Raw genomic sequence first — 23,890 nt, 5'->3', positions numbered from 1 at the left:
GAATGATTGTTAAAATTTGCTAGAGTATTATGGCAAAATGTGATAATTCATTATCTCGGATATACATTATAATGAGGCTGGCAGTAGGCCTACATGTTGTAGCTCTCAGAAGAGATGGGGGGGGGGGGTCTTGTGGTGGCTGGGGCTGTGTCTGGGGGGTGTCCTGGGGGCTGTGCTGGTGGTGACTAGAGCTGTGTATGGGGATGTCCTGGTGCTCCGCCAATTTAATGACACTTCGTGTGTTCAGTAATGTGTGAGGTGTCTTAAGGGGTAAGGTTGACGTGTCCCTCTAGTGGGGTATATAGTGTCCAGCAACTGAACGATGCTGGGGGCTGGTTGGTAAATATCACCTCCTATATTTGGTGGGGGAATTTTGGTTATGTAACAGTTGGGATGTAAGGTACGTAGTATTATCTTGGTGGGGCATTTATCCCCCTGCCAATCCTTCGTTCAAAAATTCTGTTTTACAAGTGTGTGTTGTATTATTTGTTTCGTTGTGACTCGCAAATAACAAACATTCTTTTCTTGCAGGTAATTACGGGCGTGGTGAGGCATGGCTGGCGTTGGAAGGTAAAGTTGACATTATAGTTCTTTAGGCAGTGGTTGTTAATAACATTGGAATCTCTTTGAGTTTGTAAGTGGCTTGCGTGTGTGAAGCACATGCACGGATGAGCACTCACTGGGCGGGGGGTTTTGTAACTGGTATAAAAGTTACTGTTGAGAAATTATTATATACACACGTCTCCTGTGGCAGGTGAGTACGACGGGCTCACCATAGCCGGTGCTGCTTGCAACTTTTTGTTCCCAGTAGCTGAATTTAAAACAACAATAACAACACATTATTATACTCTCGTCACAATCGTGTACACCCCCCCCCCCCCCCCGGGCCATGCTTGCTCAAGCTGCGCCTGTGTCAGTTTTCACGCATCTTGAGATGATTTCGGGGCTTAGTGTCCCCGCGGCCCGGTCCTCGACCGGGCCGCGGGGACCGTGTTTCGGCCTGTTCAGTTGCTGGACACTATATACCCCACTAGAGGGACACGTCAACCTTACCCCTTACACAGCAAGACACCTCACACATTAGGGAACACACGAAGTGTCATAAAATTGGCGGAGCACCAGGACATCCCCATACACAGCTCTAGTCACCACTAACCCACCCCCAGGAAGCAGCCCGTGACAGCTGACTAACACCCAGGTACCTAATTTACTGCTAGGTAACAGGGGCATAGGGTGAAAGAAACTCTGCCCGTTGTTTCTCGCCGGCGCCTGGGATCGAACCCAGGACCACAGGATCACAAGAACCCGCGTACTGTCAGCTCGGCCGACCGGCTCCCTGGTCGGCACAAGGCTAGTCACAATTAGGAATTGTTTTAGTGTTGTCTGGTGTTTTATTGAAAGCGTAGAGGGCGTCACCCAGCTCCCTGGCTCCTGGCTCGCGCGGACACGAACAGAACACAATTTATTAAGGGCGGAGGTGGAGGCAATGATGGTGGGTGTGGGGTCAGGGCGTGGCAGGTCTTGTGTCATGTAGGGTGGTGTGTGGCGCCAGGGGTGTGGCCTCTCTGTAATGGCAGTGTGTGTGCCTTGGCTGATGGGTGAGTGGGATGCGTGAGGACACTCAGGATAGCAGGGTGGCGTGAGTCAGGGTATCGGGGGAAGGGGGTGTCATTTTCAAGCGTGCCTCGACACGTTTCACACAGTGGCTTGACAGTACCTGTATCGTGTCACACACTGGCTTGACAGTACCTGTATCGTGTCACACGGTGGCAAAACGGTACTTGAGTCACGTCGCACACATGTGCCAATATGTTCCACACGTCAAACGTCAAAGAGACGTGTGTTTTCACGACTCTTAGTTGTGCGGGACCGGTGATGCGTGGCAGGTGCGTGATGGAATGTGTGCTCCACCTCGTGTTATTCTTTGAGGAGCACACCAGAGCACTCGAGTACTGGGTGTAAGTGTGGTGGTGGGCAGCCCTGGACGCAGCCCTGACCACTGAGCCTGGGAGGGAAGGAAGGAATTTCCTTCCTCTAGGAAGGACATGTGTCGCCCACAGCTCCTCAAAGCTGCATCTCTAGTCTTAGTAATGACCCATAACAGTCCACACCGTGCATAGTCCACCCAGCCGCCGCCTCCTCCTCCTCAGCCTCTCATCCTACTATCCTCCTCAGCCTCCTCCTATCCATGTGTTTCGGAGATTGGGATGGACATGACTAAGGAAGAATATGTTTATAAATATTATAGACGACTGAACTGAAGACAGACGACACATGAACTGAACTATTCAACTGTTAAAGAACAAACATCATACACAATGACTGTTTCACACATGTATAAACAGCTTTGTTTCGCAAACATTGTTCACCTCTAATAACAATAATTTCTATTAAATAGATACAATAGACAAAGACCTATGAACAAAATGTGTTGCTATAATTTTAAATTGAAAATAAAACAAAATAATGGTGACCCCCCATAATGTTGTGTTCATCTCCTCTCATTACAACACGTCCAGGCCAACGCTGCCAGCAAGTCCGGGTGTATTCCATCATAGTGTATTACGTCAGCTGGACACAGGGGCACCAGCCCCGGTAATTATGGGAACATCCACCATAGTTTAGATGATCTAACCCCCCCCCCCCCACCTGTCACCCATACACCTCTGCCATATCTCTCACTTCCATCACCATCTATCCGTGGTTGGGGGGGGGGGGGTTGCATGCTCTGAGGACTCGTAGGGATCGAACCCATCCTCTTAAAAGTTACGTCGCTTTTCGCTCGTATGCGCCACGGCCAAATAACGACATAATTCAATAAGAAAATTGATTTTGCATTATTTTTTTTTTCTAAAACAGCAAGTTAAGGGTCCTGTGGTAGGTTAGGAGGACAGGAAGTTCTCCTAAGGTTTCTTAGCGTCTCGAAAACCGTTAATTAAAACTTTCCTCTCCTAACCTAACAGCCTAAGCCAGAGGACCCAAAACAAAAAACGGGACAGTACGTCACTTTCGTGAGCTGATTTCATTTTGAATTATGTAGATTTTTAGCCCGAGTGTCGCATACGAGCGAAAAGTGACGTAATATTTAAGAGAACGGGTTGCGTGGAGCTCCCATTCTGACCAGAAGATAGAGAACGAGACCGCGAGTATTTCAAGCCCGTCAAGTCGTTAGTAATGTTCATATATGACTCCTCATATTTCTCACCATTTGGGGTGCCAAGCCGAAACTGTTTACAATATTTAGTTGTGGTCTTGGACTGGACTGTCTGCTGCGCAGTGTCCTTGAGTTATGTTATTGTATTTATTCTGTGCCCGTGGCCCTGGTACTCGAGACGTCAGCCTTCGGGTTCAACTTTCACCCCAGTATTCAACCTCACTCCCCCCCCCCGACCCCCTCACACTCTTCCCCCCCCCCACTCTTCCCCCCCCCCACTCTTCCCCCCCCCCACTCTTCCCCCCCCCCACTCTTCCCCCCCCCCACTCTTCCCCCCCCCCACTCTTCCCCCCCACTCTTCCCCCCCCCCCACTCTTCCCCCCCCCCACTCTTCCCCCCCCCACTCTTCCCCCCCCCACTCTTCCCCCCCCCCACTCTTCCCCCCCCCCCACTCTTCCCCCCCCCACTCTTCCCCCCCACTCTTCCCCCCCCACTCTTCCCCCCCCCCCACTCTTCCCCCCCCCACTCTTCCCCCCCCCCACTCTTCCCCCCCCCCACTCTTCCCCCCCCCCACTCTTCCCCCCCCCCCCACTCTTCCCCCCCCCACTCTTCCCCCCCCCCACTCTTCCCCCCCCACTCTTCCCCCCCCCCACTCTTCCCCCCCCACTCTTCCCCAGGTTCTCCCGCGTCATATCCACTCCTTCCCTCTCTTTGCTTCCTCGACCAACAAGACATTCAGCTTGTTCTTCAAGTATTTAGCCACAAGTCGTACTCTTTCTTAGCCCCACACAGCTGCTGTAGTCACACCACAGCTGTCATCTGGTCACTGTGTAATCCGAGGCCGGTAATCCTAGGCTTTTCTATTAGGCCTGTTCCTGACAGTGTATTTCAGGCTGATGAGGGCGAGGCAGTTGGTGAGCGGCATTACGGAGCGGGGTGAAAGTTGGTCACGGGTCAACCACAGCACTCCCCAGACTCACATACCACAACACTCCCCAGGCACACATACCACAACACTCCCCCCAGGCACACGTACCACAATACTCCCCCCAGGCACACATACCACAACACTTCCCTGGAACATCCTGGTTGTCATGGCTACGAGGACACACAGGCTCACAGGTCAGGCAGTCACCAGGGAGCATAGGCTCACAGGTCAGTCACCCAGGATTAGAAAAACTCTGGAACTGGTGAACAGGTAATGAAGAAGCCAGCCACAATTAGACACTCATCAGCACAGTCACGGTGGCTCATCACACCACTCATACTCATCACTCCAGTGCGTGTGTCCTGAGATAAGCCGCCCGAAGATGCCTCTCTTGATTGGCCCTCACGAAAGCATAACCAGTTTGTATATTTGGTGTTGACACACTCCTATAACCTGCAAATACACAACCTAAGTCTCCCTGTTTTCAGCTTGTTACAACTTGTAATAAAGTTGTTACATCTTGTTATGACGTTTTTATGACGAGTTTGAACGTTGTTACAACTTGTTAGGTGTTAAAACTTGTTAGAATGTTGTATCAACGTTGTAGTTTCGTCGTGGTGTGTGTGGTGGGTGGGCACACTGGTCCGGGGGTGCTCCGTGTACCTGAAGCAGCGGGTCATCAGGCCCCGGGGATCGATGCCCCGTGGCTGAGCTTCCTTCCGTGTTGGTCAGCTGATCATAATCTACACGACATGCCTAGCGCGCACCCTAACAGTTTACTCAAACGTTGCTCTTTTATTACGGAACTCAAGTCATTGTTTGTACCAAGTGCCGTGTAATTATCCAGTGTAGTGAGAGAGAGGAAATTGATGGGTATTGTTCCAAGTTACTGAGATGTCATTATACAGTGTAAGTACTAATGTGGCACTCATTGTAAGTAGTAAGTGCTTTGGAGGTGTTAATGAAGCACACTCTTGAACACCGTGAGAGGTCGGCCAGTTATGCCCCTAATGTGTAGCGTCTTGCAGAGTCGTGTTGAAAGGTCTTGGCCATTTGATATCGACAGAGTTCTCTCTCAGCATAACTATTGCACCTCTGCTTTTCGGCGGAGCTATTTTGCACATCCTGCCATGTCTCCTGGTCTTATGTGGAGTTATTTCCGTGTACAGATTAGGAACCAGCCCCTCTAATATTTTCCATTTGTAAAATATTCTATATCTCCCTTCTGGGGTGAGGAATAGACAAGGTTGACAAGGACAGCCTACTTATGTTCAAATTGAGAGCAAGCAGGACAAGAGAACATGGAAGCAGAGTCCCATGAACATGGAACCCTTGCTCTGTGGAGGTGGAATATTCGGAAATAAATAGTTGAGGAAACCACCTACATTATTAGCTTACCATAAGACCAGGTTCCACACACAATTTTAAGGTCAGGAAAGCTGAACTATAATGCAGGAGGTACAACAAGGCAAGTAGTCGGAGGCATAGAGAAAGCAGTGACTTGAGAGCTTGGTCCACCAGGCTGTTGCTTGGAGTGGGCCTGCGGGCCGCTCCAAGCAACAGCCTGGTGGACCAAACTCTTGAAAAGTCAAGCCTGGCCTCGGGCCGGGCTTGCGGAGTAGAACAACTCCCAGAACCCCATCAAGCAGACCTCAATTCCCCGTAGGTGATAGGTAAGCACTATCACCCCCGCTGCCCCCAGATCATCCCTGTAGCCTGCAGTGTTACAGCTCCATCCGTTCATTGCTAATTCCCCTCTCTCCCATCGCTCCCCTCCCTATTGTCTCTCTTTTCCCGGCTCCTCATCCTTTCGAAAGTAATCTGCATTTCTCCCTATTTCTTCATTATCCACGTCCGTTTCTGTCCCCTCACCGCCTCTTCCCCTTCCGGACCATCATTTCCTCCCATCTGAGAATTCCCATTCCCGATAATGTGTGGTTCCTGCAGTTGATGCAATAATTGTTGATCACTGGCGCGTGGGGGGGGGGGGGGTGTTCCTCCACACCATTCTTCCCCTCACTCCTTCCCCTCTACCCCTCACTGTCCTCACCCTCATCCTTCCCCTCAGCTCTTCGTAACTGAGGGTAGACGCACCCACTGAGGCCGTCCCTGCCACACTAATACACCCACCACAAGCCTGCTACACCTGCCTACACCTGCCTACACCCAGCGTGGCTCCCTCCCACACCCTCTTGGTCCACACCACAACGCACCTTCACCTACACTTACTAAGAAGTTTGCCTGTGCAACAGACGGAGCGGAACTCCAGACGAGAAGTTGGAGAGAAAGCGCTCAGAAGAATTGACATAGCAATTCACAATACTGTCTAGTCTTACTTTGGAAAAAGATGGTACAGTATATGAACCGACCAATTGACTGGAGATAGTGGATTGTTTACGAAGGAGAAAGTAGGAGGGTTGGAAGGAGAGTAGTAACGGAGGGAGCAAGAGAAAGCTGAATAATGGCCACAGCGTTCCCGGTGGTGCAGTGGTAACACAATCGCAGGTCGCCTCGCCAGGGAGTAGGTTTGGGTTAGAGTCCATACCAGGGAAGATTCGATTGACTAGGCGCCATTCTTTTTAACTGTTTCTCTGTTCACCCAACAGTAATTGGGTACGTGGTTGTAAACCGATTGGAGGGGTCGCGTTCCAGGGAAAACTTGCGGGTAAGGCTTAATAACATGGCAAGGGAGAGCTGGCCTACATGATTCAGAAATCGTTTGTTCCTGTACCCACCTACAGTTGAAGCTCTGTGATGGGGTTTGCTTCCACCACTTTGCTTTACGCATTCTATTTCCTCTTAACTCGTACACTTAACACAATATTTCGACTGTGCATCTGGCTCATTCGGGTACGCCTGTGTCCCATGTGTGTCCACCTCCATGTACTAGTCTGACGTCTGCCAGGTCAGTTGTCACACAATGCGCTACACAATAGGCTTTCGGTTGTGAAAGCGCAATAGGTTCGTTGGTGTTTCTGGAAGGTGGAGCGTAGTAAGCGAGGCTGGTAGAGGAGGGAGCTTCCCTACTGATGTCTGGCACACACATGACTTCGCCATAATAGTACATCAGGAGATAATGGTCCTAAGAGTGTCCAGTGAAGGGGCGGCGGACCACAGCACCCGGACCAATGGCCTGGATCACCCCCCCCCCCCCCCCCCCCACTCCCTTAAAGTGATTTGTTACAGTAACTCTTGACGTGAGCGTAGGCCGACGACCTTGCCAATGGAGGCCCAGACAAGGAGAGAATAACAATTCCGACACGGCTAGGCTGTGTTGGCGGGGTACACATGGACACGGCTAGGCTGTGTTGGCGGGGTACACATGGACACGGCTAGGCTGTGTTGGCGGGGTACACATGCCCTGAAAGTCCTGGTCTTGGAGGCACCATGACCACGGTGATCAAAAATTTGATTGCTAAATAACTGATCTGGAGCGAGTATGAACACAATAATTTATAAAGTATTGATAAATAATAAATCTTTGGTATGATATAAACACAATATTCGTTCAATGTTCGGGTTTGGTTTACGTGGATCTGAAGAAAATAGGTTTTTGTGATTAAATTGGACCACAAGGGTCTTATTAGGTCACAAATTAGGATTTGTGACCTAATAAAATCCTTAAACCCTACTAAGTAATTCAGTTCATCCTCCTGTTGTGGTAGTACTTATAATAACGATGGGGACCATAATATATATTCCGACATACAACGAAATTAGAACGTAGAAATCTGAACTATTGAGTTGGACAAACCGGAAAACAAATAGATATAAACTACCATCTTGGGATAGTTTATATATAATTATTTAATTACAAGTCTCTGGCCACATTGGGGAGTAAATGGCTATAATGGATCCTTTGGCACAAGTGGTACCTTTGGCCACAGTAGGGCGTGGAGGGGGGGGGGATGACCTCTGGCGACCATCGGGACTTCAAATGCCACAATTTTCCTCTGGATTGTGAAATCGAACCGCACAATATTCCCACCTGGATAAGGTGCTGTTCCAAGGAGGAAGATGATGCGAGTGGTGGTTTTAAGTGAAAGAATTTGGAGGGTGTGAAGCGAGATGGGAAAGTGAGCGAACGCTCGACTTAGAAGGGAATGGGGAGGAAATATCTTAGAGGGGAATGACCATAGCAGGAGACCACTGTCGTCAAGGATGAATTGCTACCATATTGACTAGTGCTTGTTAGACGTCTTCGTGGTTACAGTAATCACAAGAAACTTTTATTTTGTATAAACATATTTTGGTTCGGGTTGATGGGATATTACGGTGGGTAATCACGAGGCCGCCAGCGAGTGAGCTCAGGCTATCGTTAATGTGCTTTGATAATTGTATTCACGTTTTTACCTTATTAATTTAAAGACTGATACACGCGTTCGCCGCCCAAGTCCCTTGAACTCATAGATTATAAATGGCTTAACGCCCAAACAGCGTGTATTAACTCTATCCAGTTACGAAACAAATGTAGCCAGTGAAGTGAACATTTGGGGATAAGTTTTTTTTTTTTTTTTTTTTTTTTTTCTTTTTTTTTTTTTTTTATTTATTATTATTATTATTATTTTCTACCACAGACGTGGCCACACATTTACAATGCTAACCAGCATATATACATTTTCTTCTGGCAAAGGTGATTGGCGTATTGACTTGTACCCAGATCGTACTACAGAAACATTTATAATGATCCTTGTCACTTGGTTACCTCTAGAGATGGACATTTGTGTAGATAGTATAAATGATCCACATAGTTCCACGTGGTTCACATCTGCGGTGAATCACGCCATTGGCGGTGGTGTTTTACCATCGACTACCATACGTTTTGCCATCGTATGAGTCGCAGCCTGGTTGATCAGGTATCCTTTGGAGGTGCTTATCGAGTTCTCTTGAACACTGTGAGGGGTCGGCCAGTTATGCCACTTGTGTTTAATGGAAGCGTGTTGAACAGTCGCGGGCCTCTGATGTTGATAGTTCTCTCTCAGAGTACCTGTTGCACCTCTGCTCTTCAACGGAGGTATTCTGCAGGATGTGCAGAATGCCTCCCGCCAACACTGCTGGTGACGATGTTCTCTTGGCTCGGGTCCAGGGTTGCCAGATTGGGCTACAAGTAGCGAATTGGGCTACTTTTGAGAGCCCCACGCTCCCAAATTTTTAATTTCGTTACTTGCGACTTTTTGGGCTAGTTTAAACGCAAGTTGGGCTACTTTGGGCTATTAATATTAAGAAACTCAATGATTATTTATGCTTTAATAATATAATCTGTACAAATCACAGCAGTCCAACAACCTGATTGACTAGACCACTTACCGCAGGAGAGCCCTGGTCAGAGACCGGCCCCTGGGGACGTTGATCTTAGGAACCTTTGAAAGAAAAAGTAACCGCAAGGCAAGGTAATCCTCCCCAGGGCAATAGATTTCCCAACCTTAATTGTTAATAATACTTCATCCCAAGAGCTACACCTGGTTCCACAGATCTTCATTAAGGGGAGAAAGTTATCTAGAAATTTCCAGATTGATAAATGATGGGAAAGATCCCTTACAGTTAATACCTTTGTCAGGAAGACGATGGTTGGCAAGGAGCGGTAGTGTAAAGCGGCCGTTTGATCAGTGGGGTTCTCTAACAACTCATTACCAAATAGCTTTTTCCTCTTGTGATAAATATGTTGCAAGGCAACTATTTTCAATGTACGCTGGTCCCTCCAATAAGCTATATTTCACATGTCTCAAACCAATCCTAAATGATTTTGAAAGGATGAATTTACTTTATCAAAAGATGAAGCAGATCAGAATAGCCTTCACACTCTTAGAAAACTTCACTCTTGGAATACTCAGAAGAATCTTTCGTCCTCATCATGCAAAGCTTCATGTTAATTTGGACTACATTTCTATGTATCTGCCCCTGGAGAAAGTTGACTTTGGTTACGAATTTTCAACACTTCTGGCCACTAACAGACAAAGCAATTTTACAACCCAGGAAAAGTTTCAAAATGTTCAAGAAAGATGCGATAATTTTTTTAATGAAAGCTTGCAAATAGTTTCTTTCTGGTATTCTAAGTAATGTTGAAACTATAAAAAAAGGTGAAAAATCTGTTACCTATCATATGCCTTAGCTTACATGGCCACCATTTTCGGAACTTCCGATAGTATTAGCTGACCAATCTAAGCTTAGTGAAATTGAAAGTCAGTGGCGCCTACTGTTAACCATTGACTAGTCCAACATTTGTAAGGGACAAATTCAGACATCTGAATCGTCATTTTAGACCAAGACATTAACTGTCAAGAACACTGCTGGCGATCCCATACTGATTGATCTCGCTGAGTTTGTGTTGAAAATATACAGCTTGCCAATCAGTAATGCCCTGGTTGAACGGATATTTTCGAGAGTAACGTCTGTGAAAACTAAACTGAGAAATCTTGAATGGGAATGGGACTTGAGCTTTTGACATCAGTCTTGAGAATCAAAACATATCTTGAAGAAAATGTAACTTGTTGCTCGTCATTTGAACCACTCATGTCAATGCTTAAATATGAGTCTGCAATATACAAGAACGAGGTTGTGGATGCAGATCAAGATCTTGGTAATCTTCAACTGTAAAGACGTGGAAGGACTTCACACCCATTAAGCTTCAAACAGTAAATATTGGTAAGTTATCATATTGGTTAAATATATATATATGCAGAGGTAATGTTATTAAAATAATTAAAATCGTTTAATGTACTCTATATTTCACAACAGATTACTTTGAAACCCGTATCAGTCACTAAACAAAAAATTGGGCTACTCTTATTACAAATTCGCTACTTTTAGCAGTTTGAATCTGGCAACCCTGCTCGGGTCGCTCTGTTGAAAATACATAATTATATATTATATATATGATAATATAATCCTTGTGTACAAGGATTATATTATGATCATCCAGGGTGGCCACAGCCTTGCCCGGAGCCACCCACCCCACCCATAATCCCTTCATTCACAAGTTCCAGGATCCACCGCCACCCGTAACAACTCATCTTCCCCCAGCCATTCACTAGTTCCATGTTCACCCCCCCCCCCCTATGTCCCCCCCCCCCAGTATCACCCTCCCCATTTACCCTGATGGAAGAGAGAGATATCTCCTGCTTTAACATCGGCTCTAATTTCCGTTCCATTCTATTATTAAAATGGAACGGCATTTGAATTTCACATTCAAGAAGACTTATCTTAATTTATTTCTTCACGGAGAATTAGTGAGGTTCTCAGAAAGCAAAAAATCCCAAGACAGCGCAGTCTCACAATTTTTTGTTTAAATCCGGTAAAAGATGGGCTCCAGGATCCACGAGTGCTATGGGTTCGCCTTGAGTGAAAAAGTGTGAAGGAATTTGAGAATTTAAGCGTCGAGGTGGTATCGGGTATTATATTGCCGACTCTGGCAAGAGGCCTCGTGTCAGGGAGAAGTGGGAGTTGTTAGGGCCGTTGTAATGTCAGGGTTGAGGAGAGACCTGATCATTCTCAGGGTATGGGGGGCGTTCACGCGTGTTTCATAATAAAAGGCTCTTATGTTCACTAGCGTTTTTTGTTGCTGTGGGATTATTTCTTCGCTTTGTGGGTGGCTGAGGGTTTGGTCTGGTGCGCTCGGCGGTATAGGTCAACAGGTCTGTGGTGGTTTACCTGGAGCATACCTGGAGAGGGTTCCAGGAGTTGTGTTCCCCGAGCCCGGCCCCTGGCCAAGCTGGGATTGTGATAGCTTGGTTCAATAGGTTGTTGCTTGGAGCGGCCCGCAGGCCCACATATCCACTACAACCCGGTTGGTCCGCTTCCTTGTTGCCGAAACTTATCTAATTGCTTCTTGTTCAAGTCCACCTTTGTTCAGGCAATATTTCTAATGCTGATGATGTTAAGTCAGTGCTCTCTGTGCCTGTGGCACCTCTACTCCTCACTGTTATATTCTGCATTTCCTTCCGTGTCTTTTCCTCCAGTGTGTTGTTATTTTACTGTGCAAATTTGGGACCTGGCCCTCCAGTATCTTCCTTGTATATATTATTTGATACCTTTCTCGTCTCCTTTCCAAAGAGTACATTTTGAGAGCTTTGAGACGATAATTTACATATTTTATCGTTTCTATGCGTGCCGTATATGTTCTCTGTATTCCCTCTAATTCAGAGATCTCTCCCGCTCTGAAATTTGGAGTGAGTACCGAGTAATACTCAAGACGGGACAGCACCAGTGATTAAAATAGTGGTTAGCATTGCTGTGGGGTCTCTGGATTAGAACGTTCTCATAATGCATCCTATCACTTTCCTGGCCGCCGCTATATTTGCTTAGTTATGTTCACTAAATGTCAGGACGTCAGACGTCATAATTCCCAAATCTTTTACAAGTTGGTTTCCTTCTATAATTGTCCGATTGTGTCCTGTACCCTGTGACCTGTACCCTGTGTTTTGTTAAATTTCCTCGTTTCCACTATATCTAATTACCTGGAACATGTCACCGTTAAACATCATGTTATTTTCAGTTGCCCAATCGAAGGCTTTATTATTATCTGCCTGTAGTTTTTCAGCGTCTTCTACAGAAGAAATTTTCATGCCAATATTTATATCATCTGCAAAGGATGACACGAAGCTGTGACCAGTATTTTTGTCAATATCCAGCAGCTCCCCCTTGTTTTGGTAGTACTTAAAGTAACGATGTATATATACCACAGTAACGAAAATTATACCAGTACTGACGAAATTAGGACGTAGAAATCGGCACTATTGAGTGGGACAAACCGGAAAACTATTTATTACTTGTGTTGTTTTGACAAACAACATAACCTTCCAAGGCCAAATACACGATATCTGAAGTCTAATATAATACGTATGTGTGCTATACCAGGTCTAGAAATAGTTAACTTCATTTTGCTTTTAATTCCCTAATAGTCAGTATACTACAACTGTATCTAAAAACTATGTACGTACGAATTCGTGACTATTGACAATCGTCGTAATAGGTACTATCTAAACAGGAGGATGGGTTGCAATATATGATACCAGAATGTGAAATATCAGCGGTGCAAGGACTGTGTCCTGGGGTACAGAGCTTTTAACTGCACTTGGGTTTGATCTTATTTAACTGACCTTCACTCTCTGTATTCTGTTTGACAATAAGTTGAAAGTTCAACGCCCCACTTTACCTGTTATTCCTATTGATCTTATTTTATGGGCTATCACTCCATGGTCACATTTGTCGAATGCCTTTGTAAAGTCTGTGTATATAATATCTACATTTTATTTTTCTTCTAAGGCTTCTATGATTTTGTCATAGTGGTTGAGTAACTGTGACAGGTAGGATCTTCCCGCTCTAAATACACGTTGACCTGGATTCTGTAGTTCATTATTTTCCATAAAACTGGAAATTTGATTCTTAATCACAGTTTCAAAAACTTGTATTATATGTGATGTTAATGCAACTGGTCTATATTTTTTGCCAAAGCTTTACTACCCCCCTTGTGCAGAGGAGCTATATCTGATGATTTAAGTGATGCTGATATCTCCCCTGTATCCAGGCTCTTTCTCCGTATTACACTGAGCGCTCGCGCTACTGGTACTTTACATTTCTCTATGAATATTGAATTCCATAAGTTAGGACTTCTGGCAACCCCGACCAGCCTATGTTTATCCCGTACCCTAGACCATTCCCTCTGCCAATTTGGATGAGGTGTAGAGTTAAACGTCTGTCCTCCAACTTAGGACACAGCCATCCTTTTATGGTAAATATTTTAATACCTCTCCCGTCTCCATTCCAGAGAGTACATTTTGAGAGCGCTTACAGGGGTAAATGTATTTAACAGACAGTTATGAATATAATTTTAGAAAGTGAATTTGAATTCCATGAGCATCGGTTGACTAGATGAGGAAGGCAACTTGGAGATGTCTATAGATAGATATAGTTAGTCAGCGGGAATGTCTGGCCTCTGATACTGGTGTTCTTGGGTATACATTTCAATCATCTCCAACAGGTAACTAATGGAGATGATTCTGTGTCTGTGTGTGTGTGTGTGTGTGTGTGTGTGTGTGTGTGTGTGTGTGTGTGTGTGTGTGTGTGTGTGTGTGTGTGTGTGTGTGTGTGTGTGTGTGTGTACTGACTTGTTTGTCTATGTGTGTACTGACTTTGTGTGTATTCTCCGGCAGGATCCGCACAGTTCGTCGAGCAGCGAGTCGGAAGATGAACCGGTGAACAAACTGCGCCGGTTGTCGACTTCGTCAGTGTCGTGCGGGTCATCGTCCTCGTCGTGCGGCTCCCCGTGCCCTTCGCCGTGCTTCGACTACCGCCCTCGACACACCCATCGCTCCAGATCGCGACGCTGGGTAGCCTATGACTCCAACCTGTCGGAGGCTGGCTCATACATCGAGGTAAGGGGGAGTCCTCGCTGGTGGACGACCCGTCGGCAAACTCTGCTTCTCTACCAAGTACAATAAGAACTATTATATTATGTATGTCTGTGTTGAGAGCGGCGCTGCAAACCGTGATAAGTTCCTTGGTATTACTTTTGTCTTTTGGGGTAGAAAAACTGTGGCCAGCTGGCATAAATTAGGGCTCCGTGTCCATGAATTTTGTCACGCCCGTGTAATGTAGGAGTTCTCTTCTGTAGCCAAGTTAAAATAACTTGTACAACCCCTAGAGGAGAGAGAGAGCAGAGGGGGACTTGATCACAATATACTAGATACCGTGCGGATTACACAAGGTGGACAAGGACGATCTTTTTACATTTGGTTGGGTCATTTAAGGGTGTTAAAAGATAAAATGCATACCTAATAGTATCTCTTATAAGCTCAGTAGTGGTGTTACATAGTCTCTGGGGTGCGTGTCTCTTGATGAATCCCCATTAGCACTGTTGCATGACGATATATTAGTGGTGACAAAACTGTGGACACAAATATATACTTGTTATATTATGATAAACATTTCATTCATTTGTTTTACTTCAAGGAAGAAATGGTGAACCATCAGAATGTTTAGATATGTCTAGAATAATGTAATTTTCAATTATATTTTTTTCCTGTAAGTGTTAGTGAAGAAGGCAGCTGGCTATAGACACGGGAACTTTGTGTAAATGTAAATAGTACAGAATAGTGATCCCCGGGCCATGGCCGACCGGGGATTGGGGCCGAAGTCAAGAGATACTCTACATAGATATTGGAGACAGCGCTTAGTTGTTCCATGAACCCAGTGTAAGCTGCAGGTGCCAGTGGTGACCACCAATGTCAGTGGGCTATTGACTGGTGTTACAAAAAGCAGGTTACTTGCCTCAGTGTTGCTGTGCCCAGTTGGGGATAATGTGACGCTGTAACTCTTGGGCGGTGGGACTGGTTTAAGAGCTCTCGCACACTAATCCTTGTTTGGGGGCTTGACCAACGTGGTATGACCACGGTGTCTATATTGGCGGGATGCAGTATGTCCAGCATTGTGTTAGTATGCGCTGCTGATAACACATGATCTTATCGCACATTTTTCTCACCTAATCTACCAATAGCATACATCACAGCTGCCTCGGGTACTTCTCTTACTCAGTCTACCTTATTTTTTATCTGGTTGCTGCTTCACTATACCTGTTTCATTTGCCATACACATACACACTATTTATATTAACTAGCTCTTGTATTCATTACTCTGGGTTTGTTATTTAAACACTTCATTTCTCATTTAATATTTGTTCATTGTGATTTTTTTTGTCAATGTGTTGGTTTTGGGTTTTATTGCTTACACTGTAGAGCTTTACTGTGGTCCTCTGGTCCCTGTTGGAATGTGTTATTTCTTAATGTGATTATATCAATAGAAACACCTTGTGTTTATGATAGCTTCTTGGTTCACAAGTTTTGTGTTTTATTTTGTCTATGTTCACGACTTTGTACTCTACCTGTGTACTCTCGCTTTCCACCACCTGTGTACTCCCACCACCTGTGTGCCCCCACCTCCCACCACCTGTGTACTCCCATCTCCCACCATGTGTGCTTTCTGCACTCTACCACTTGAGCATGTACTCTTCACATAATGTGTGCCTGGGGGAGGGCAAGTGTGTGTGTGTGGTGTTGGGGTTGTGAAATGTTGGAGGGACGTGAGTTATTTCCTGCACCCTGACTGTTTAATTCTGCTCCACACCGTCACAGATCGCACCGCCAGCCTCATGCAGCAGTCCAGCTCATGAGTCCAAGGTAAACCAACTTTTCTCTCGCACAGCTGCCTGCTGCTCCTGCTGCTGCCTGCTGTCACTATCCTCACCCCGCTTACCTTTGTCTTCTGCTTTGTACTGCATGACTACCGCTGGTTCCTTAACCCGTAAGACCTGTATTATGTGTCGTTAACTGTTGGTTAATGTTGTGTTTTAATCCATTTAACTGTTGGTTAATGTTGTGTTTTAATCCATTTAACTGTTGGTTAATGTTGTGTTTTAATTCATTTAACTGTTGGTTAATGTTGTGTTTTAATCCATTTAACTGTTGGTTAATGTTGTGTTTTAATTCATTTAACTGTTGGTTAATGTTGTGTTTTAATCCATTTCTTTTTAATAGTAGTAGTAGTAGGCATCCATCAGTCTCGGGAGACTATGGAGTTGTGCTCTGGATGTCGGTCTGGAGTGGCCTCTCCAGGGCGCAAAGCCAGCGTAGGTTAATAACTTTTATGGTAGGTTGATTCATTCTTAAGTGCTCAAGTTATTGCTCTTTAGACTGATTTGTCAAGGCTACTTTACTCCTTGTTCGAAACATAATTAATATTGGCAGTACCCGAACCATACTTGGTTTGATACTACTTTGTCTTTTTCAAATAATGATAATGTATATTGTGTGTGTGAGGAGAGGACGGTTGTATGTATGTATGGAGCGGGGGGGGGGGTGACTGTGGACACGTTGAGGGAGTATGTGGGGGGAGGAATCATGGTGTCTGAATAATAATAATAATAATAATAATAATAATAATAACAATAACAATGCTATATGTTACTGACTGACGTCTAAAAGGTCCTTAAATAGGACGGTTAATAGGTCGGTTACATTGACAAAGAATGGGATGTATGGTACAACACATTAATACTAGCATAATATGAGCCTACACATCCATTAACACACACGTGACTGATAACAGGTATGAGTGCACACTTGCACAGTGTGTGGGGGGGGGAGGTGTGTGCTTAGATAATGTGTGTGTGTAGATAACTTGTGGTGAGTGAGGACGTGCACGTTGACAGTGAGCCAGTGTGACCCTGGCTCACCAGGGTGCTGGTGGCTCATGTGTCCCGCTGCTCGTGTGTACAGCACACTACAGATGCGCGCATGCGGCTAGTCCTTGCATGAACCGCGCATATTGCCTGGTCGCTCGCATGCAAAGACCGGCTGTTTTAAGGTCGAATTGTTTACTAACTTGATTTTAACATTTATGTGCACGTTGAAAAGTATAGATATGAGATTGATGTACGCATGTGACGAGGAAACATGTCTATGAATGATGTATTAAGCTACGTTCTGCTCTGGTGTCTTCAGGATGACTACGTGTGTGTGAGTGGGGAGAGCGAGTGTGGTTTGGCGACGCCCCTGCCAGCCACCCCCTCCACACTGCCCCATCCAGAACCAATGGTGGTGGAGCCCGAGGACCAGCCCCTCGCCGCTACACCCACCACGGCTGTCCAGGACGTTCCTGACGTCGGCGAGAGCTCCTGCAGGAACTTGGCCGCGGCTGCGCAGGACCACGACATGGTGGGTAGTGCCGGCCTGGACACAGTGCGTGTTCGCTGTGGTCAGCAGTCTCCAGCAGACATTCTGGCAGAGGTCACCATGATCCATGACACTGCTAAGCCTTCCACTGTCACTACCGCAGCTGCCACTTCCACTGACCACGAGATGGAGAATGTGAATCAAGTGAACGGTAACAGCCTGGTGTCTCCCGCAGCCACTGAGGACTCCGGCCTTAACCTAAGTTCTCCTTTAACTGAAATGTCTGGCAGCAGCGAAGTGAGTCCAATAAGGGATTCGCCCTCCAAGACCAGCTGTACTAACGTTGAGCGGCCCTCGCCCAACTGCGCCACGTTTGATTTCAAGCACCAAGACACTGACACCGAAGAAGCCGCCACCAATACCACCACCAGCACTGCCACCGCCGCTTGTCAAGCTAATCTCAACCTGGTTGACTGCGACCCCTCCAGGAACCGCGTCTACCAGATCCGTCGGCGAGCCATCAGCACGGTGCGCCGCGTGTCCGCCCGCACCAGGCTCGAGTTCAGTGGTGACGAAGAGGTTGATCAAGAAGCCCTCCAAAGAATTATAGACACGGCTGTGCCCGATGACCTGGATTGGCTTAACTCAAACATGCCGAGTGACATCGATTTTAGTGAGGAAGAGGAAGTGGTGGGTCATGAGCATATGGACACTGGCAGCGATGGCGGCACTCAGCAGCAGCAGCAGCAGCAGCAGCAGCAGCAGCAGCAGCATGCACCAGAGCAGCACGAGACACAGCGAGCGATCAGTAAAGAGTCACTCACCAGGCTGGTTTGTGACGCAGAACGCCTGGTACGGGAGCCAATGGAGGGTGATGAACCACCTCCAATAGTCTCCCCACGACCACATCAGCTGCCGCTGAACGGCGTCTCTGGGTACAGCGGAGTGAGCAGCAAGCAGGCGCGAGTGAAGCAGTGGATCGCTACCCAGCGTCGCGAAGTGCGTCTTTCCGCCACCTGCGTCCTGGACTCGTGCGACGCCTCAGGAGAGCTCACTACCGGGGAGAGCGACGTAGAGACGGCATCATCCGATGACATGGACGCCTCCACCGCTACACACCACGCCACCTCCACCAGAGGCTCCATGCGGGGCTCCCAGAAGGGCTCCTTGAGGGGTTCCCGTGACCCGCTTCCCTCGGCCGACAACACTCCGACAGCAGATAAGATGACAGTCGTGCCACAGCCACCCGCTGCCGACGCCTCGCAGACCAAGGTAATTAATATAAGTTCTCACCATCCATCGTCGTACCCAACCACTTGGACTGGACGGTAGAGCGACGGTCTCGCTTTGTGCAGGTCGGCGTTCAATCCTCGACCGTCCAAGTGGTTGGGCACCATTCCTTCCCCTCGTCCCATCCCAAATCCTTATCCTGATCCCTTACCAGTGCTATATAGTCGTGATGGCTTGGCACTTTACCCCTGATAGTTCCTTTCCCTTTTTGTTTTTCTTTGTCAAGGTGCCACATAGTCTTCCCGGCTTGGCGCCTTCTTTGATAATTACTTATTAACTTTCCTCTGTCAAAGGTGGTTATGCGAAACCGAAAGCGGCGTTCGGGCGAGCAGAGGCCGTGGAGTGTGAGTGAGCTGTACCAGCTGGCCACCCGCCTGGACATGGCCCCGTACTCCGTGTCGGAAACTGCGCTCCATAACCTGCTCTCCGCCACCCCGGAGACCCCGACCAACGACAACCAGGCCTTGTGAGTACTACTACTACTACTCTCCACAATTCGGAATTCAGACTGATAGAATGAGGTACACAGGTCAACAATTATCATTATCGCTAAGCCAATATGGCTGTATAGCATGTGGGAAAGATGGAAATGAAGGGGGCAGGTTGTTGTTATAGTTACTCGGAACAAGTTCCAAGTAGCACGGGCTATGGTGAGCCCGTAGTGGACTTACCTCGCACAGGAGCGGTCAAAAGGGGAAGGAGGTAGGCAAGTTGGTGGACTGAGGTCAGAGTATATGTAGGAACGCTGCCCAACCTACTGGCAGCTACAGCCCCGCTTGTGCCAGGTAAGTCCACTTCGGGCTTACCATAGCCCGTGCTATTTGGAACTCTTTGTTCCCTGTAGCTGAATCATTAACAACAAACCTACTGGATCATTGGGGATGAAGCTCTGACCTTGTAAGAAGCGGGGCCACGATCCTTTAAAATTTATACATATAGTAAATTATTAGAAAAATACAAATTTTTCGTATTATATTTTGTAAAGCATATTCTTCATTCTAAATTTGACATAAAGCTTCTTAAAGTATGCACCACATTCTATCTGCTGTGCGCGTTACCACTCCCATTTACCATTAATTAAAGTCAAGTCTTCGATGCATTACATTTGAAAGAAAACCGCAATAAACAGTCTTATTGCAAGGAAAATCTAACGATACCGTTATTGTTTGTTTTCTAAAACGAGTCACAGAATGTGCAGTGTGTTTGGCCGCACGTAGAGAGTGATGCTGGTGGAGGCGTCCTTGGTTGATTGATTGATGAAGATTAAGCCACCCAAAAGGTGGCACGGGCATGAATAGCCCGTAAGTGGTGGCCCTTTGGAGTCATTACCAGTATCAATAGCTGATACTGGAGATCTGTGGAGGTGCGACTGCACCCTACGGAGAGGTCGTGCCCTCTGGAGGCTGTTCCTTGGTTGATTCCTACCAATGAAGCCCCAACCTTGCGATTTCGGGGTTCAGCGTCCCCGCGGCCCCGTCCTCAACCAGGCCTCCTTGAGCCAACAACAATATATTAACTGCAGTTTCTATTAAATTGTAATTAACCGACACAAATTACTGTAAATTAATTTCATTTCCTTTGAATTCTATTTTTGTAGAAGAATCTTGGTTTAATTTGTTGGGTAAATGCTCTTAAGAGAACCACAAACCAAATTTAAAACAGATTGTTGTAGTTGAATTTAACTCGTCGTGATGTCACTTATTTTTGTTTTTACATTTACTAAGAGATATCGAGAAATCTGGGCCGCCGCCGCCGCCTTGTCGAGACGTCTGGATTACCAGAGAGCGAGAGATGTGACCACAAGGGTGGGGGGATGGGGAGGGGGGAGCATGACTCACCACCACCATTGTGATGAGTAGGCTCTTGGCCTGATAGCTGCACAACACTCACTAGCCTGAGATAAGCGACCTGTTTACACACGTACTCACTGTCGTGGGTAATTGATGTTTACTCATAGTCTGGTGCTGTACTTGGGTGGTGTTTGTAGCTGCCTTTCCCTGTACTGTTCTTCATTCATCACCCACCTCTAAATCTCATCTATAATGCTCATCATTCACCCACTGTAATACTCATCCACCACCTACCAGTGTACTGTTCCTCATCCACCACCTACCAGTGTAGAACTGCTCCTCCACCACCCACCTACCCTGCTGCAGGTGGGGACTGTTGGATGACAGCGGACTAAGTAAATAAGAAACGCCATTTCCGGGACTGCATGAATCGTGGAGGAGTGAGTACCAGCCTGCCAGTGAGGCTGGCGGCCCTCGTCTGCATCACCAGTCACTCATCGTCAATGATAGACCAGTGCCCCCGTGGGCATGTATAGACCACAGTGCCCCCGTGGGCATGTATAAACCACAGTGCCCCCGTGGCCATGTATAGACCACAGTGCCCCGTGGGCATGTATAGACCACAGTGCCCCGTGGGCATGTATAGACCACAGTGCCCCCGTGGGCATGTATAGACCACAGTGCCCCCGTGGCCATGTATAGACCACAGTGCCCCGTGGGCATGTATAGACCACAGTGCCCCGTGGGCATGTATAGACCACAGTGCCCCCGTGGGCATGTATAGACCACAGTGCCCCCGTGGGCATGTATAGACCACAGTGCCCCCGTGGGCATGTATAGACCACAGTGCCCCCGTGGGCATGTATAGACCACAGTGCCCCCGTGGGCATGTATATATATAAACCACATTAATCTTGTAATATCACTATAAAAGCTATAAAAGGCAATAACATTGACTATTACATGATACTGGGACCACTAAGATAAGATAAATATCCAAAGAAAGCGATATGACCGGTATGACTATATAACACTGAGATAAGATTGGTGCGAGGTATACTGAAAGTATTCAGAGTTGTGATGCAGTATAACATGGCTGGTCTCCTGGTTGTAGCGTTCAGTATACTCTTCAGTATGCTGTGTAAGGTAAATGTTGTATTTTGTGATGTTGAAGTTAAGCAAGTAACGAGTGGAGAAACTAGAGTTGTATGGTGGGTTGTATTGCTTAAGTGGGAGGAATGTGTAGGTGTTCGGCCCTCGGGGCGTTGTGAACACACCGTCCCACTGGGGAAACTCCGCTACCCAATATTGTTCAAGTTCTTGCGAATATTGTGGTGTTGAGTAGTGTGAGGGTGGTTGTGGTCACCAGTGTGAGGGGGGAGGGGGTTGTGGTCACTAGTGTGAGGGGGGGGGGTTGTGGTCACCAGTGTGAGGGTGTTGTGGCCACCAGTGTGAGGAGGAAGGGGGGGAAGGGAGCGGGGGCTGCTTCATCTCATATCAGAGTTGCAAAAGTTTCAGGGCAAAATTCAAATCATTTACGCCCAGTTTACCTGAAGCCTAGCAAGCCGGGTCACGATTCATCGAACATTTACACAACCACATAAGAAACCTGTACATCTTTCCTCAATCTTCACCTGCGTTTACATTTATCGTACAGTTTGAGCTCCAAAGCACCATAAGGCTATGTATTGCTGCAGTAACCTTGGGTTGTGAAGGTTCAAACCTCACAAACTGTTTAGTAAATGTAAACGAAGCCACCGTGACTGAGGAAAGATGTACAGCTTGAGTAAATGCTGGATGGGTCCTGGCGTAGGACATTTGGACGGTCTAGCCTCGTCATGTTGTCCCTATCCTTGGACTGGTGTAGGACATTTGAACGGTCTAGCCTTGTTATGTTGTCCCTATCCTTGGTCGTCTGTTCATGCAAATGTTGTTTTTACATACATGATGAACAGGAACGTTGTTTTGTCTTTGGTGGAAACTGGTAATGTCACGAGAGTGAAGAGTCGTGTGACCTGGATGCCAGCGGCCTCAGGCAGCTGTCGTCCTCTACACTAGACTTGAAATCTCACCGGCATTTTCTACCTCTAGAGTAATTAGCTCTATATATCTGCGTGTCTTGTAAGGCAGATTTTAAATTGGCGATATATTGATTTAATTGTTGAGTCCCCCACGACTCACGTGTCATAAAGTGTAAATTTCCAAGTGATGTCGAGACTGACTCCAGTCTTCCTGGTCTTGCACAGGCCGGCCTGAGCTGGTGGAGAGAGCACGTGACTCGAGCACCAGAGCATGGACACACCGGGGTGGTGTGTGGAGGACCGGGGTGGTGTGTGGAGGACCGGGGTGGTGTGTGGAGGACCGGGGTGGTGTGTGGAGGACCGGGGTGGTGTGTGGAGGACCGGGGTGGTGTGTGGAGGACCGGGGTGGTGTGTGGAGGACCGGGGTGGAGGCTGCTGGCATCCCAAGCTCGGAAGTGATGACGATTACAGCCGGACATATTGGTTGTTTGTCACGGTGGCCCTGAGCACACACCATGTTGATCAGTAGTGAAGAGTCGTGCTAGTCGTTATGCTGTTATGATCGCCGTTGAAACCTTCGTGTTGTGAACGGTGTGGAGAGCGGTAGTACGGTGTGGGAGCCTCGGACCCATGACCCGTGCACCAGCCACGTCAGTGAGTGGCAGTTTCCCCCACGACTCACTAGTGACTTGGGTGGTGTGGCCGCCACACGCAGTTTCCAGCCGTGCGCAGTCCCTCTCCTTTCATCCAAGAGTGTTGTTTGTGTCTGAAAAGTTATTCTCTGAAAAATACCGTTGATAAAGTTTAAGAACGTCTATAACAGATTTGACGCATTACTCATGAGAGAATAACAGTGCAGCCAGAGTGTCTCTTAATTATGTAGTCATTCAAAACAGGATGAATTGATGGAAGAACATGTAGCGTAGTACCGTAATACATATATCCAAACATTATAGCAAGTTGAAAATCGGTCTTGAAAGTCAGCATGTTGGCCCTCAGTAACTACCTGAGCATTGTGGTGTTCGAGGGTCCCCATGGGTTAG

At 47.0% G+C, this 23,890-nt stretch overlaps 1 protein-coding gene across 1 annotated transcript in view; it reads left to right on the top strand.

The window, feature by feature from the left end:
* The window catches only part of klar (klarsicht), a 336,442-nt gene that overhangs the window by 253,714 nt on the left and 58,838 nt on the right, over nt 1-23,890 (top strand). The window contains exons 11-15 of the mRNA XM_069316171.1: nt 532-570; nt 14,231-14,452; nt 16,208-16,252; nt 17,576-19,018; nt 19,330-19,502. Coding sequence (XP_069172272.1) covers nt 532-570; nt 14,231-14,452; nt 16,208-16,252; nt 17,576-19,018; nt 19,330-19,502 — 1,922 coding nt within the window. The remainder of the gene's footprint in view (nt 1-531; nt 571-14,230; nt 14,453-16,207; nt 16,253-17,575; nt 19,019-19,329; nt 19,503-23,890) is intronic.

This window comes from Procambarus clarkii, chromosome 83 (genome assembly GCF_040958095.1).
Source record: "Procambarus clarkii isolate CNS0578487 chromosome 83, FALCON_Pclarkii_2.0, whole genome shotgun sequence".
In the NCBI taxonomy this organism is placed as follows: domain Eukaryota; kingdom Metazoa; phylum Arthropoda; class Malacostraca; order Decapoda; family Cambaridae; genus Procambarus; species Procambarus clarkii.
This window is presented reverse-complemented; position numbering and strand designations above follow the sequence as displayed.